The sequence below is a fragment of the Vipera berus genome (assembly GCF_964194415.1).
Source record: "Vipera berus genome assembly, chromosome: 6".
In the NCBI taxonomy this organism is placed as follows: Eukaryota; Metazoa; Chordata; class Lepidosauria; order Squamata; family Viperidae; genus Vipera; species Vipera berus.
The window spans coordinates 68506558-68521371 of record NC_138208.1 but is presented as its reverse complement, the minus strand read 5'-3'; the positions used below and the strand labels follow the sequence as shown (position 1 = coordinate 68521371).

The window sequence follows — 14814 nt, the reverse complement described above, 5'->3', positions numbered from 1 at the left end:
TATGAAAAAAAAAAGTGCTAAGAAGAGAAGCATCTGTAGCAAAATTTTGAAGAATAGAGAATTCCTAGGCTCTTCATCTGAAAAGATATAATAGTTAGCTTGGGGAAAATTAAGAACAGAGATATTATATTCTTTTCATCCAATTCCATTAGGTTTCCTGAAAATAATACAAATAGTATACTTTATTATTTCATGTTGTTTCAAGGGAATTGAATAGAGAAGCACTGAGCTGTTATACAGCCCTCTAAGGCTGAAGCTTCAAGTGATACCATACTTTGGCTCCTCTTGCAGCTATACCCATGAAGATACCAAATTTGGGATAGGAGAATCAGAAGCAGCTCTCTGGCCAGGGAAGCTGACAGGAGCTCTGCTTGTAGGAGAAAAATAAATTCTTCCCTTCTAAACACCGTCATTTCTAAACAGATCTTGTCAATTGGATTAAACTTTGGCCTGAGCCACGAAGATGCTCTCTTTCAATTTCTTCACCCTGTTTTTAGGACTGATGCCTGCCTGCTTCTACTGTCCCATTTCCTTAGGCCCTTTTATTTTATTTATTTTATTTTATTTTATTTTATTTTTATTTTAATAATATTTCTATACCGCCCTTCTCCCGCAGGACTCAGGGCGGTGAACAGGGCAAGAATAAAAATACAAATTACAAAAGTTAAAACTAAATTAAATAAATGCCCACATACTAAAATAGATATTTAAAACCTAATAAATAGCCCCCGATACCCCCATCAGGCCAGGCCAGCTTGTTCAAAAAAGTATGTTTTTAGCTCGCGGCGAAAGGAGCGAAGGTCGGGCGCCGTCCGGAGCTCAACCGGGAGCTGATTCCATAGCTCCGGGGCGCCCACAGAGAAGGATCTCCCCCTGGGGGCCACCAGTCGACATTCTCTGACCGGTGGCACCCTGAGGAGGCCCTCTCTGTGGGAACGCACAGGGCGGAGGGAAGTCGATGCCGGCAGCAGGTGTTCCCTCAGGTACTCCGGCCCCCTGCCATGGAGGGCTTTGAATACCATTACTAATACCTTGAATCTCACCCGGAAGGCAACCGGTAACCAATGCAGCTCACGGAGCAGAGGTGTAACGTGGGAGTATCGGGAGACTCCCAACACAACTCTCGCGGCTGCATTCTGTACCAGTTGGAGCTTCCGGGTGGTCCTCAAGGGCAGCCCCATGTAGAGAGCGTTGCAGTAGTCAAGTCGAGAGGTCACGAGCGCATGAGTGACTGTGCATAAATCATCCCGGCTTAGATAGGGCCGCAACTGGCGCACCAGGCGAACCTGGGCGAAAGCCCCCCTAGTCACAGCTCCTATATGGTCTTCCAGGGTGAGCCGTGAATCTAGGAGGACTCCCAAGTTGCGAGCCCTATCTACGGGGGGTAATAATTCACCCCCCATAGTAAGAGGTGGAATGTCCGAATAAACCCGGGATGAAGGTATGCAAAGCCACTCGGTCTTGTCGGGGTTGAGTTGAAGTCTGTTCCTCCCCATCCAGACCCGAACCGCCTCCAGGCAACGGGACATCACGTTGAGGGCATCACTGGGGTGGTTTGGGGTCGAAAGGAAAAGCTGGGTATCATCAGCATACTGATGATACCCAACTCCAAAACCACGAATGATCTCACCCAGCGGTTTCATATAGATGTTGAACAGGAGAGGCGAGAGGACCGACCCCTGAGGAACTCCACAAATGAGAGACCTCGCGGTCGACCTCTGCCCTCCTGCCAACACCGACTGCGAACGTCCCTGGAGATAGGAGGAGAACCACTGTAAAACCGTGCCTCCCACTCCCAATCCCCTGAGACGCCGCAGCAAGATACCATGGTCGATGGTATCGAAAGCCGCTGAGAGGTCTAACAGGACCAGAACAGAGGAATGCCCCCTGTCCCGAGCCCTCCAGAGATCATTCACCAGCGCGACCAATGCCGTCTCCGTGCTGTACCCGGGCCTGAAACCCGATTGGTACGGGTCTAGATAATCCGCTTCATCCAGGACCAGAGGGAGCTGATGTGCCACCACACTCTCAACAACCTTCGCAAGAAAGCGAAGGTTGGAGACAGGACGAAAGTTGTTCAATACAGCTGGGTCCAAGACAGGCTTCTTGAGGAGAGGCCTCACCACCGCCTCTTTCAAGACGGCGGGGAAGCTACCCTCACTCAGAGAAGCCGATATAACTGCCTGGAACCAGCTGCGTGTCCTCTCCCGGGCTGCATAGACCAGCCAGGAAGGGCACGGGTCCAATAAACATGTGGTGGTGCTCAGCCTCCCCATGATCCTGTCCACTTCCTCCGGAGTCACAGAATCAAACTCCTCCCAGGTGACATCGACAAGACCGCCCGCGTCCTGCTCGACAGACTCTGCCCAGTCAGAGTCCAAACCGGTCCGAATCCGAGCGATTTTGTCCGACAGATGCTGGTTAAACTCCTCGGCACGACCCTGCAAGGGATCCTCCCTCACCTCCTGATTCAGGAGGGAGCGAGTCACCCTAAACAGGGCGGCCGGGCGATTATCTGCGGACGCGATAAGGGTGGCGAAGTGGTTAGACCTCGCCTCCCTTATCGCAGCGAGATAAGACCTAGTGTAGGTTCTTAGTCGCAATCGGTCGGGTTCGGATCGGCTGGATCTCCAACCGCTCTCTAGGCCCCGTCTCTGACGCTTCATCTCCCGGAGCTCCGCGGAAAACCATGGAGCTCGACGGGATCTGCACCGGGTCAGGGGCCGCAGGGGTACAACTCGGTCAAGGGCCTCAGTGGCTGCCCTTTCCCAGGCTTCCACTAAGGCATCTGCCGAGCTGTGAGCAAGGGAGGCAGGTGGGGACCCCAGCGCCGCCTGGAACCTCTGGGGATCCATTAAGCGTCTGGGGCGGTACCATTTAATTGGTTCCACACTCCCACGGCGGGGGGTGGCAAAATGGAAGACCAGCCGCAGGAGATGATGATCGGTCCATGACAGGGGCATAACAATTGGGGAGCCCCCACCAAGATCATCTAACCACCGTCCAGATAAGAAAACTAAGTCAAGAGTGTGGCCTCCCTCATGAGTCGGTCCCGAAATTAAAATTTTAAAATTAACTGTGTCCCATTGGTTGGTTCCACTGTCCCTCACTTAGCTATTACAGTGATATCTTGATACTCATCGTTAATTGGTTCAAGGAGGTGCAATGAGTAGCAAAAATGATGAGTACCAAACAAATTTTTCCCATAAGAAATATATTGTGAGTCACAAGGCAGCTGACACCAAGAAGTTCCATGAGTATCAAACAAATGAAGAGGACTGGGACAAAATTTTCACATCAAAATGCGTTGAGTACCAAATTCAATGACTTTCAAAGCAATTGAGTATCAAGGTACCACTGTATAGTGCCTTGTTCTCAGTTGCAAAAAATGAAGTCGGAGGGAAAGTCTTGTAATGAAATGAATCTCCTACTATAGGCAGTTGCCAAACCAGACTGAGTAATGGATGGCATGGCTGATGACAGGCTTATTTTCTGCTTGGTTAGAAACTCATCTATTTATTTTGAGCCTGTTCATAATGGACATAAAATATTCAGGCTTGTGGGAAACTGAAGATGGCAAAGAAACTATTATATAAGCTTTTACATAGTTCTATCCCATTAGTACCAATCTGAACAACCCACATTGTCCTATACAAGCATATTTAAATATTTTAAAAGGACAATCACCTTCAAGTCAAACTTGACTCCTGGTGATTTCTTAGGCATATTAATGCAATTTTCTTGGCAATTGTATAGACGTGGTTTCCCTTTGCTTATTCCATGATATTTTGAAATATTAGTATAGTCTGAACATCAGGTGGTTTTGGGAAATCTAGATTTAGCTTCTAGCTAGGTTCAAACCTGCTTATCTTTTGGAAATCATGCAACTAAAATAAAAAAAGTTAACTGAACAGATTAAGTGTGCTTATCTTATGTAAAAGAAAACTGAAGAATTATTGAAAGAGATATGAGACATCATCAAATGAAAATTCAAGGGGCAAACATATATTCAGAGCCAGGTATTATCTTGACAAAGAAATACCCAACATAAAAACCTTGGGCAACAAGAAAGATATGTATTAATGCAGACTGCAAGAAACAAGGAAAAATGATCTCAGTCAAAAATATTAACAAATGGGGGAACATTAAAGGTAAAGGTAAAGGTTCCCCCGCACATGCGTGCTAGTCGTTTCCGACTCTAGGGGCCGGTGCTCATCTCCGTTTCAAAGCCGAAGAGCCAGCGCTTGTCTGAGGACGTCTCCGTGGTCATGTGGCCGGCATGACTAGCACGGAACGCTGTTACCTTCCCACGGAGTGGTCCCTATTTTTCTACTTGCATTTTTACGTGCTTTCGAACTGCTAGGTGGGCAGAAGCTGGGACGAGTAACAGGCGCTCACTCTGCTACGCGGCACTCGGGATTTGATCCACCAAACTGCCGACCTTCTGATCGACAAGCTCAGTGTCCTAACCCACTGAGCCACCGCGTCCCTGGAGGAACATTAGAAGAAAATAAAAATAGGTAATGTTTGAAGAACTTTAGAAAAATCCTAGGAAATTTAATCATCTAAGGGGGAGGTATACTCAACAGTAATCTTGTTTGTGAGAGATAATAGAAGCAAACAAGATTAAACAATTGTGGAAATACCAGACAAAAATCAGTCAATTATCCCTGGACCAACTAAATAGGTAGTAGAAACTCATGGGCTTTGGATATGCGAGGGAAGAAGATCATGGATTTTTTGAGGGAAGTTTTAGGGAAGGAGGAGGCAACAGTTTGGATTGATGGATGAAATCAAAGGAATTACAGGAAAATGATGCAAAAAAACTACAGATTAGAGCCAAGTCAAGATGGTGAATGTTCATCCCTGTGATCAATTGGACCTAGTCCTACCTGTTGGCACTAATTAGCTCTTTTATAAAGCCTAAGATCATCAGTTCTGATTCTAGATTTTATTTGTGATTGTGAGAAATAATTACTACAATGAGAAGTTGCATTGAATTAGGGAATAACAGTAAACATTGCATATGATGTGTGAGTGTGTGTGTGTGTGTGTGTGTGTGTGTGTGTGTGTGTGTAGTGTTTTTTGATGCACCCTGTCGACCCAAATATGTGATTATGGTGAAAGAGATGAGTAGTAGAACTAAGGTAAAAAGAAGGTAATTGAAAGCCATAAAGGAGATGCTACATACAAATGCAGAAAAACTGCCCACAGCTATGGTAATTTATTGCATGAAAGGATTGCATTTCAAACAGGAAAAACTAAAAAAATAATATCTTGGCATTCATTTTGTAGAACATTTAGAAAAGTTGTGAGTTACACTACGTAAATGTGGAAAACATGTTCAAAGGAAGTAATTCTGGTCTTACGCTATTTGATGGCGATCATAACCTATAATTGGGTTTGTTATCTAGTTATTAGGTGATTATGTGCTCTGTCTGTCAATAGTAGAAGCCAAGCAGCTCTTTAATGAGCAACACAATAGAAGCTAGGCAATTATAGCAACTCCAGACCTCTAAAAAGGCCTTTGCCAATAAGTCCAGCTTTAGTGAGGAGTTGCTGTATAAATTAGCATGCCTTGGGAAAACAGTAGGGAACATAGAAAAGGAAAATATTGGATGGAGGGGTACAGCCTGGAATTAGGAATCAGAAACGTGTTTCAAGTAAACTTGGTACTTGGTGCTTCCAGTAGTACTTGGATTGAATGGCCTTCCAATTGAAACTGTTAAACAAATGGCAACACAATTTTGAAAATTCAGCAAATGTTAAAATAGCTAGATTTAATTTTATTGCTAAATTATAAAAGAGAAGTTATTTCTAGTGTTGAACTGCTTTTTCAATATATGTTGTTTATTCAGAGAATGCTTCTTTAAAGATACAGCAACCCATAGATAAACTCTTTATGCATGGAGATTCTGAATGCATTAAGTTATTTGAAAAATTACAACATAAGAGATTAAAACTGTATGCTCAGTCTAGAGCAGGGGTGGAGAACCTTGGCTCTTTTATGACTTGTGGACTTCAACTCTCAGAATTCCTGAGCCAGCCATAGGAGTTGAAGTCCACAAGACATAAAAGAGCCAAGGTTCCCCACCCCTAGTCTAGAGCTTATCAGTTGTCTGCATGTATCATGGCAGTAAAAGCAATAGAATTGTAATGTGTTAACTGATGATAACTTTATTGTCACTTTGAATGTACACCAATCGGCAAACATCAAAATGAAATTTCGTTGCATACAGCTCTCAAAGGGTCACCACCTCCGATATATACTCCTTGTTCGTGGCCCGCTCAAATTTCACATTGTCCATTTTAGTCTCTAGGGAGTGAACGATGGCAAATAGGACAGATGGAAATGGGGCTCCATGTGGATTAGCCCTCAAGTTAGCTTGTATTCTGACAACCTCGCCTTCTTTCCTTTTTCTGATCCTGACTCTTCCACCTTTTCCTTAAAGAGGCCTTGCTTCTTTTCGCCCCTGGAGCACGCTGCTGCCGCCACCAACTCCTCCAAAAGCCTCTCTCTCTTCCTCTGGGCCTGCCGACAGCCTCATCCAGTTCCTTCGCTCCATAAGCTCCAGGTCCTCTCCTCCTCTGCCTCCTCTGGGAACAGCCCTGATTTGCAATACAATCCATCACTAGGCCAGCAGTCAGATCTTGCTGCTGGTAGAACAAATTCAAACAGCGCCAACGACTTTTAACAGTCTCACCAACAGTTCCAAAACAACTAGAAACTCGCCATGCCAGCAAAGATTGTTGGTCGTATGTCATGTGTTACCTTAGTTCCACCATGTTGCTCAAACACATTAAAATCTTCCTGATCATGTGGCCTATAGCCCTTACTATCCCTCCCAAAACTATTCGCCTTCAAGAGCCAATGCAGCCGCAGCCATTCCAGGTGCCGCCATCTTAGAATTTTTAAGTGGAGTTCCAGTATTTCACTTATAGCGAATCTTTAAACATTACATTACACAAATTGGGGTAGTGTCTTTTCAGATGTTGCGTTCTTGTGTCATTTGAGCTAGGTTGTTTTTCTGTGGACATTTCACTATCATCATTAACAATGGACTAAGAACCCAACAACTCCTAAAATTCCCAGTAAATCAATTCAGTGCTGACTAAAGCCTACGTGTTATAGTCTATTCATGCAGAAGAGAGCAGGTTGAGGAAAGTTGTTTTATGGCAACCAAGCTTAATAATGTATGCTAAATAAACATTCTTCCTTTGCTTGTTCCACTATCATTTCCTTCTTTCCTTGGCATATGCAAAACTTATATTTGGAACTCTTTGTGTTTGTGTTAAAGTGTAAAATATAAAAAACATGCATATTTTATAAAACTTCAGAAACATTTTATACTTTTTTATACTGCTTTACAGTTAAGTATAGAATAAAAATATGATTTTAGATGAACAATAGGTGTCAAGGGAATATCTCAGCCCTTTGTAGTCATCCAATATGCAAAATTTATCAGTAAGAATAATATATAGAAAGATCATCTTAGAATCTGTCCTACCATGAGCAAAAAAACACATAGTTTTGGGTCTCTTCATTTTCTAGAAAAGCAACAAAATGAGTGCTTGTGGTAAAGGTGGTTCACATTTTTTTTAAAAAGCTTCAGTTTATATTTGTTCTTGACAAGTATACTGTCAACATGTAAGTTAAGATTAAGCCATCTTATGTTGCAAGGCCTCGTGTGGTCCCCAGCCCTTTGGGAGAAGGATAAACTGCCACTATCTCTTATTGCCAAAGATTAATCACATAATTTCTGTTCATTTTGAAGTAGGAAAAAATTAAAAATTGTGGCTAGGTTATAACATGGGCTTAATGTAGTTTTAAGAAAGGACAAAAGAAAAGAAAAGAAAAAAAATAAGAACAAAATCCAGAAAATCTGGTTCTGTACATTTTTCATCGCCCCACCTACAAAATATTACACAGGACCTCTGGTTATCAAGAGGGTAGTCATTCCTGTTCTACACAGAGTCGAAGTATTTGTACAACATCTCTTCACCAGCTCTTAATTGTTGGTTAATTTTGGTCTTGATTTTAAATTAAGTGTTTTTTATATTGTGTTTTGTATTTTAGTAATTGTTAGCTGTATTGAAACATAGCTATGTCATACCTCTAGGCAGTGCTCTCTGAGATTATTTTTTAGATTGTCACTTTCAGGCATGCCTTCTTATTTTGTCACCCAAAGAGTAATTTTAATCTCGTTGTACACATTGGTGAATAACATTCAATAAATCTTCCTTCTCCCCTTAAAACTTTGTTTTGAAACTGTCCCTAAAAATGATGAGTGAAACCCTGGTGGCTGAATTAGTGAGCTTTTTAGATAGGCATTATCGGGGGGTGGGTGGGTTATTGTTATTGTTGATGGGCTTCAGAGTATTGTTCTTTCCTCTCTGCTCTAGCAAATACAGTTTGGGCCATTCATTGGTGCACAAATTAAGATTGAAGGGAAATCTCATTCTTCACCCCTAAATTGGAATACTATAATTAACATTTCTGTGCCACTGACTGAGAGTTTCCTTGGTAATGGAGAACTGCAGCTGAGGCTCTCACATCACTTAAAGGACGCCACCAATATGTTAGCACATCCGTGTCCATTAAATGTTACTATAGGTCGATTAACAGTAGTTGTGAAGGGGGAGAAGTGAGTTCAACATTCAAAGTGATCCATCCTAAAAGTTAGAATTGGCTAATTTCAACTAATGTGTATTTAAATGTATAAAAATTGTAGTATCCTAAAAGGAATACCTTCAAAAAGATTTATTGCATCATAGACAGCATGATCTGATCACAAATTCCCAATATACAGGAGAACTACCTCAACTATATACAGTAACATGCAAGAGAACTATTTCAACACCTGAGATTATCAGATTCTTTTTTTCCAAGCCACATAATGTCATAATGTCCATTATTGCAATATCCCTTTGGTCCATCGAGTCTTAAATCTCTTGCCTAAATTTTCTGAATGTCTTGGAATGTAATAGCATCTCTTCAAATTTTGGCGAAATTTAAAATGGCGGAGTTACTGGAATGCAACCACTGTAGTTTATGATGACGACCTCAGAGTACAAAGGTGCCCACAATCAATCTAAAAGTTAATCAGCCTTGACAGTACATCAATATCTAGCTTCTATTGTCTACTAATATTGTTTATTTATAGATGAACCTTCCTTTGTTTGTTTTTTTAAACTTCTCATGGTCTAAAATAATATAAAAACCTAAGTTTTGAATGAATCTCAGTAATTGCCCCAAGACTGCTTTTTCCAAAAGGCAACTGGGCTTTTTTTTTTGGGGGGGGGGGGTTTCTCTGAAAACATTTTGCTTCTCATCCAAGAATCATCTTCAGTTCTTGGATGAGAAGTAAAACGTTTTCAAAGCAAAAACCAAGGAAGTCCAGTTGTCTTTTGGAAAAGGCACCTTTGGGACAACCATGACCTGGATGATTGAGAATCTCCATAGATGTTTCACTAATAGCTGATTTTGTGTAATGTATTTATACAGATTGTGCATCATTATATCCCATTCTTACATTAACAGGATGTAGAATTTAATCTCACCTGCTATATATTTCAGCTTAGTTGCTGTGGCATCAGAATATCTTAATGTTCCATTTGTTTTTTGGGATGGGGGAAAGTAGCTAGAATGTTTCACTTTGAAGAATGTGGGTGGCAGCATTTGGGGTGGAAAGCTTGAACTTCATATATTAAGTTGAACTAGTCCAATAAATAAGTATCTAGTTAACACAAATTGGCGTACTCCTTTGTCTCTAATAATGGGTTTTAAGAGTGGAAGACTGCAAGGGCCAGGCAACTTTACTATGGCTAGCAACTGCCACCCTTTTTTCCAGCACTTAAGAACCACTGTAAGATCAAATAATTCATGATAGTATTTTTGAGGATTATGACTTTTGATGTGGGATTTTTGAGCAGGGATAAGAATTAATTTCATTTTTAAGCCTAGAACTTAAAGCATAGGACATTAAAGTAACCCTTTAGGCAGCAGGAAATTATAATATTGAATTGGGGAGAAGATTCTGCAGGGACATCTTGGGGAGTTTAGACACCATTTTATCTTTTTTTAGAACCATAGAGTTGGAAGGGACTTTGGAGATTTTCTAGTACAACCCTTACCCAGGGCAGGACTTCTTATTCTGTCTCTGACAAATGGTTGTCCAATCTTTTCTTGAAAACCTCCAGCAATGGAGCACCCACATCTTTGGGAGGCAAACTGTTCCACTGACTAATTGTTCACACAGTTGTAATATTCCATAGATAGTCTGTCCTCTGTGGCATGTAATATACATACAAACTTTAGCTCTGCTACTAAATTGTCTGTCCTGCAAAATATTTACATAATTGTAGTTTTTTTAATGTAAATTCTAAGAGATTCTTATTATTTAACAAGAGAGCCAGTTTGGAAAGCCAAGAATGAAAAGAGCTCTTTTATGGAATGGAGCCATAAAACCAAATTTCATTTGTTTAAACTTTTGTGGAAAATTCTTTTACTTGTTGATTTATGGGTACATTTATTAAGGCCATTGTTCCCCATGTAACTTGCCTTTTATTGCTATTGTGCTGGGAATCACGTGACATAAAAAGAAAGTAATTTTAAGGAAATTTCAAATGGCTGTGGTGCTTGTGATGTGTTTGTATGATGTGTGAGGAAAAAAACACCTGATTTTTTTCTGTCTTTTAGGTGCCATTACTGCAAATCTTCATGCCATGTCTCCTCTCTGCGTATACCATATGCATGTAAGCTTCTCTTCCAAGAGCTTCAATCTATGAACATTATACCCAGATTAAAATTGGCCAAGTACAATGAATAAACAAATGACAAGCAAAGAAAGAAGAAGCAGGCGGAAGTGTAATCCGAACAGGTTTAAGTGGAAGTGCTAAACCACATAGGCCACAAGTTCCCTTTGGTTTTCTTTTCCCTCTTTGGCTGGGAAACAGTCCTCAAGAGAATGTTAGAAGCTGTGTTCATCCTTGACAAACAGCTAGAGGTTTTGTATAGAAGATGGAAAAGGAAATAGATGCAGCATCGTGGTATCCTTTGAACTGTGTGGAAGCACTACAGATCAACCATTTGTAGCAGAACAAGCAACATAAATACAAACGTATATAAATAAACATTTGGAATAGCAATACACTGTTAAAAATGAAGTTTAAAGGACCAACTTTTGATATTTTGGTCACTGAAACGTAGTTTGTAATAAGTGGAAGTTATTTTCCCATACCAAGTATAGTGTTTTTTTTAATGTTATTCACTGAGATTGTAAATTAATAAAAACTTAAAAGATATTACCTAATTTTGATTTTGGTGGCCAACTGTCTTATGTGTCTGTGGCATAACAATATTACTAATAATAGTAAACAGGATTGAGGCAGCCACGTGTTGTAAAATAGGTTGCCCTTTCTTGTCTGTGGTCTATAGAATACATATTTGGAGATTCAGAAATATATAGTTGTAGAATTTTAATCCTAAAGGAATCCTGAGATAGCCTGAATCAGAGTGTGCTTCCAATTGCACTCGCAATTTTGGGAGGCTGGGGATAGAAGAATTCCAAATAAGCATGAGCTATAATGTGTTCAGCCACTGTAACAAACACTTGTCTTGGAAGACAGCATTGAACACACCTACCGGGAAATAGTCCTGGAGAAACATGTTATTTTCTGTTTTCTGATTTAGAGTCAAGAAGATGTGGCTATGCAAAATTAAAACTGCAAATAATTTACACTTCCAGACACTTAAACAGTTCATTCTTTTTTTTAATGGCATCTGTTGTTAGGACTTCTAACTATCCATCTTTAAAATTTCCTTTTTACGAACCTGTAGCTTCTATTTGGGGTAAAGTCAGGATAACTGGATGGAACTGAGCATTTACTGGCTGGATGCCCTTCCTGACACCTTCACACAGTTCACAGCAGATTTTTTTTTCTTTGCACCTAGGAGAAAAGCATCTGCTGCTATCTAGGATTGAACTCCCAACCTTAGTGGGAGGTGTGTGTCTTCACCACTAAGCCACCACATCACTCTATTAATATAATGTTATATTAATTCTAAGGAATACTCTGCTTTCCTGGCACAAAAATGACAATTTGTTGAGAACAAAATACTTTCCCTTTTTGAGATAGTACATTTGCAGTTCTGAGCTCAGTATGGATTGTGATTCCTTAAAGTAGTGGTATCAGAAATACGTCTCTACTTCTCAGGTTGCTAATAATGTCAGGAGCAAGATGTTACAGTCTTGAGGTGTAGTGCAGCCATGCCAAAAGATGGGGGTTTTTATACTACAGTACAGTGTTTCTCATCCTTGGCAGCTTAAAAATGTGTGGACTGGATCTGGATCTCAGTTCAGTAATTTTATCTTTGATAAAGCTATAATGGTCTGAAGAATACATCATACTGTTGCACCATTCATATAAATGAAGTATGGTATGCAAAAGTGACTACAGGAATTTGTTATTCTCTCTTCAGCTTATCATCTTCCATTGTAAGCAAGAGCATCATCTGATATGCTCTTCAAGTGAAGGCAGTGCTAGTCCAACTGCAATGCTAAATATATTTCATACCTACTCTATTCAAGATTCAATGTGTTGTTAGAAGTGATGCCTACCATCACTTAAAGGGACATTTAAAATTCAGAAGTATCCTAAAATATCATCCATTTTATAATGGAAAGAAGTTATATAAAACGTGTCAATGGATTCTATGAGCCTACCTTGTAAGTAATATCAATGTTCTTTGCTAAAAGGAAGGTAGAAAAACAAACTTCTGAATGCCAAGGAAGATGTAGTAATAGAAGTAAAGTTCCTCTAAAAGGAGCAGAATATAGAATCATAGGGCTGGAAGGGATTCTGAAGGTCTGCTCGGGACAGGAGACCTTATACTATCTTGGTCCAATGGTTGTTCGATCTATTTATAAGAACCTCCAGTGATGGAGCACTCATGACTCAGAGGCAAGCTGTTCCTTTGATTAATAGTTCTCATTATCAGAAAATTTCTTCTGTATTGGATCTCTCTAACAATCTTCCAACTATTACTTCTTGTCCTGCACCCTGGTGCTTTGGAAAATGTATCAATTTCCTTTTCTCTCTCCTCAAGCACTGGAAGACAGTTATCATGTCCCCCTTAATCCTTCTCTTCAATAGGCTAGACATAGCTAGCTCCCTCAACAGTTCATCATAAAATGCATAAAAAGCAGCATAAAAGCATGTCCAATATTTCAACTGTTCCCAATCCATCATTTGGGCAAAGTCAACTTCTGAAGCTATCAAGCTGGCTGTAGTATTGATTTTAATAAACTTAGAGCAATGTTAAGAAGATGAAAAAGCTAATGAGAAGTGAACCCCTCAGTGGGTGAATTTTCCTAAAAAAAGAGGTGATCTTGCAAGTATAAGTGCAAACAATTCTCATGAGGAAAGAATCCAGAAAAGAAGAGTCCAAAGTAACTACGTACACTAAGCACTTAGTGAAGCTTTGAAAATAAGTGAGATGGAAAAGGGTTAGGGTTAGGGCAAGACATGAAGAAGGAATCGTAAAGAAAACTGGAATGGCAGCAATGATATCAGGACAATTTAAGCTTGGAAAGAGCTGAAGTGGACAATGGATGTTAAGAACGAGTTAGGGATATCATGCAGAGTATGGCTTCTGGAATTCTTCCTGATCCCTTAATAGCTCTGCACTGACCAGGAGCGTAGACCAAGGGGGCCTAAGCTGTCAGTCTTTTGAGCCACTGCCTAATTATTTCTCCCTTACGGATGGCTTTGGGTTGTTGTTTTTTTCCTGGATTTATTTCTTCACAACCCCCAGCTGAATCTGGCCCATTTTCAAACTCAGTGCTACTTTTTTGGTAACACCAATTTTGGCTTTGTTATGTTTTCTTCTATGAAGACAGCTAACATGTGAATAAGCAAGGAAGAAAAGAAACTGTTACTCAACTCTACAGTGACTAGAGGAGGACAAATGCCCCTGTCTTTAAAAGAATGAGGATTCTGAAAATTGTACATTTGCCAGTTTGTAGGATTATTCTGGAGAACATCAACAAGACATATAAGTACCTTAAAAACACAATTCAATAATTATAACAATTGAATCAAACAATAACTCAATAATCCAGAATGGATTTGTCAAACCAAAGTCTTGCAGACTGGACTTTTTGTTTTTTGTTTTAAAGTAAATATTCTCCATACAGATCATGGGAATTCTACAGGTGTAACATATATTGATTTCAGCAAAGTATTTGTCATAGTACCTATGACATTTTGATCACCGTACCAGTTAAGTGTGAGCTAGACAGTATGACAAATAAATGAACACATAGTTGCCTTGAAAATCATCTTGGAAGGCTTCATTTCTACTTGGAAACCACTTTTGGACTTTTTGCTTGTAAAAGTTCGGGATTCTAGACTGTGCAACATTTGTGTTTTGTTGCTTGAATGAGGAAGTGGAGGGAATGATTATGAACATTGTAGATGACAGAAAAATGGGTAGAGTACCTAATAATCTGTATATCCTGCCAATCTTGGCAATTTACAGGTGTGTGGACTTTTAATTAAATTTCTTAGCAATACAGTAGTCATGCTAGCTGGGGAATTCCGAGAATTGAAATCCACAAATCCAGAAGTTGCTAGGGCTAGAAATTGCCCTAGAAAATAGAAATGAGAAAAATGGCTAAAAATTACAGAATGAAATTTAATACAGAGAAATGGAAAGTTATGTACTTAGGAAACAAGAATAAAACATGGGTATACCATAGGAGAAACTTGATTTGACAATCTTTATGGGAAAAGATCTTAAAATAGTAGCTG

General features: G+C 40.2%; 1 protein-coding gene across 1 annotated transcript in view; it reads left to right on the top strand.

Annotated features, from left to right (window-relative positions):
* POLR3B (RNA polymerase III subunit B) overlaps positions 1–11312 on the top strand; it is a 68308-nt gene extending 56996 nt beyond the window's left edge. The window contains exon 28 of the mRNA XM_081330213.1: positions 10700–11312. Within this exon, the coding sequence (XP_081186339.1) occupies positions 10700–10829 (130 nt within the window). The 3' untranslated portion in view covers positions 10830–11312. The remainder of the gene's footprint in view (positions 1–10699) is intronic.
* Positions 11313–14814: the final 3502 nt, after the last annotated feature.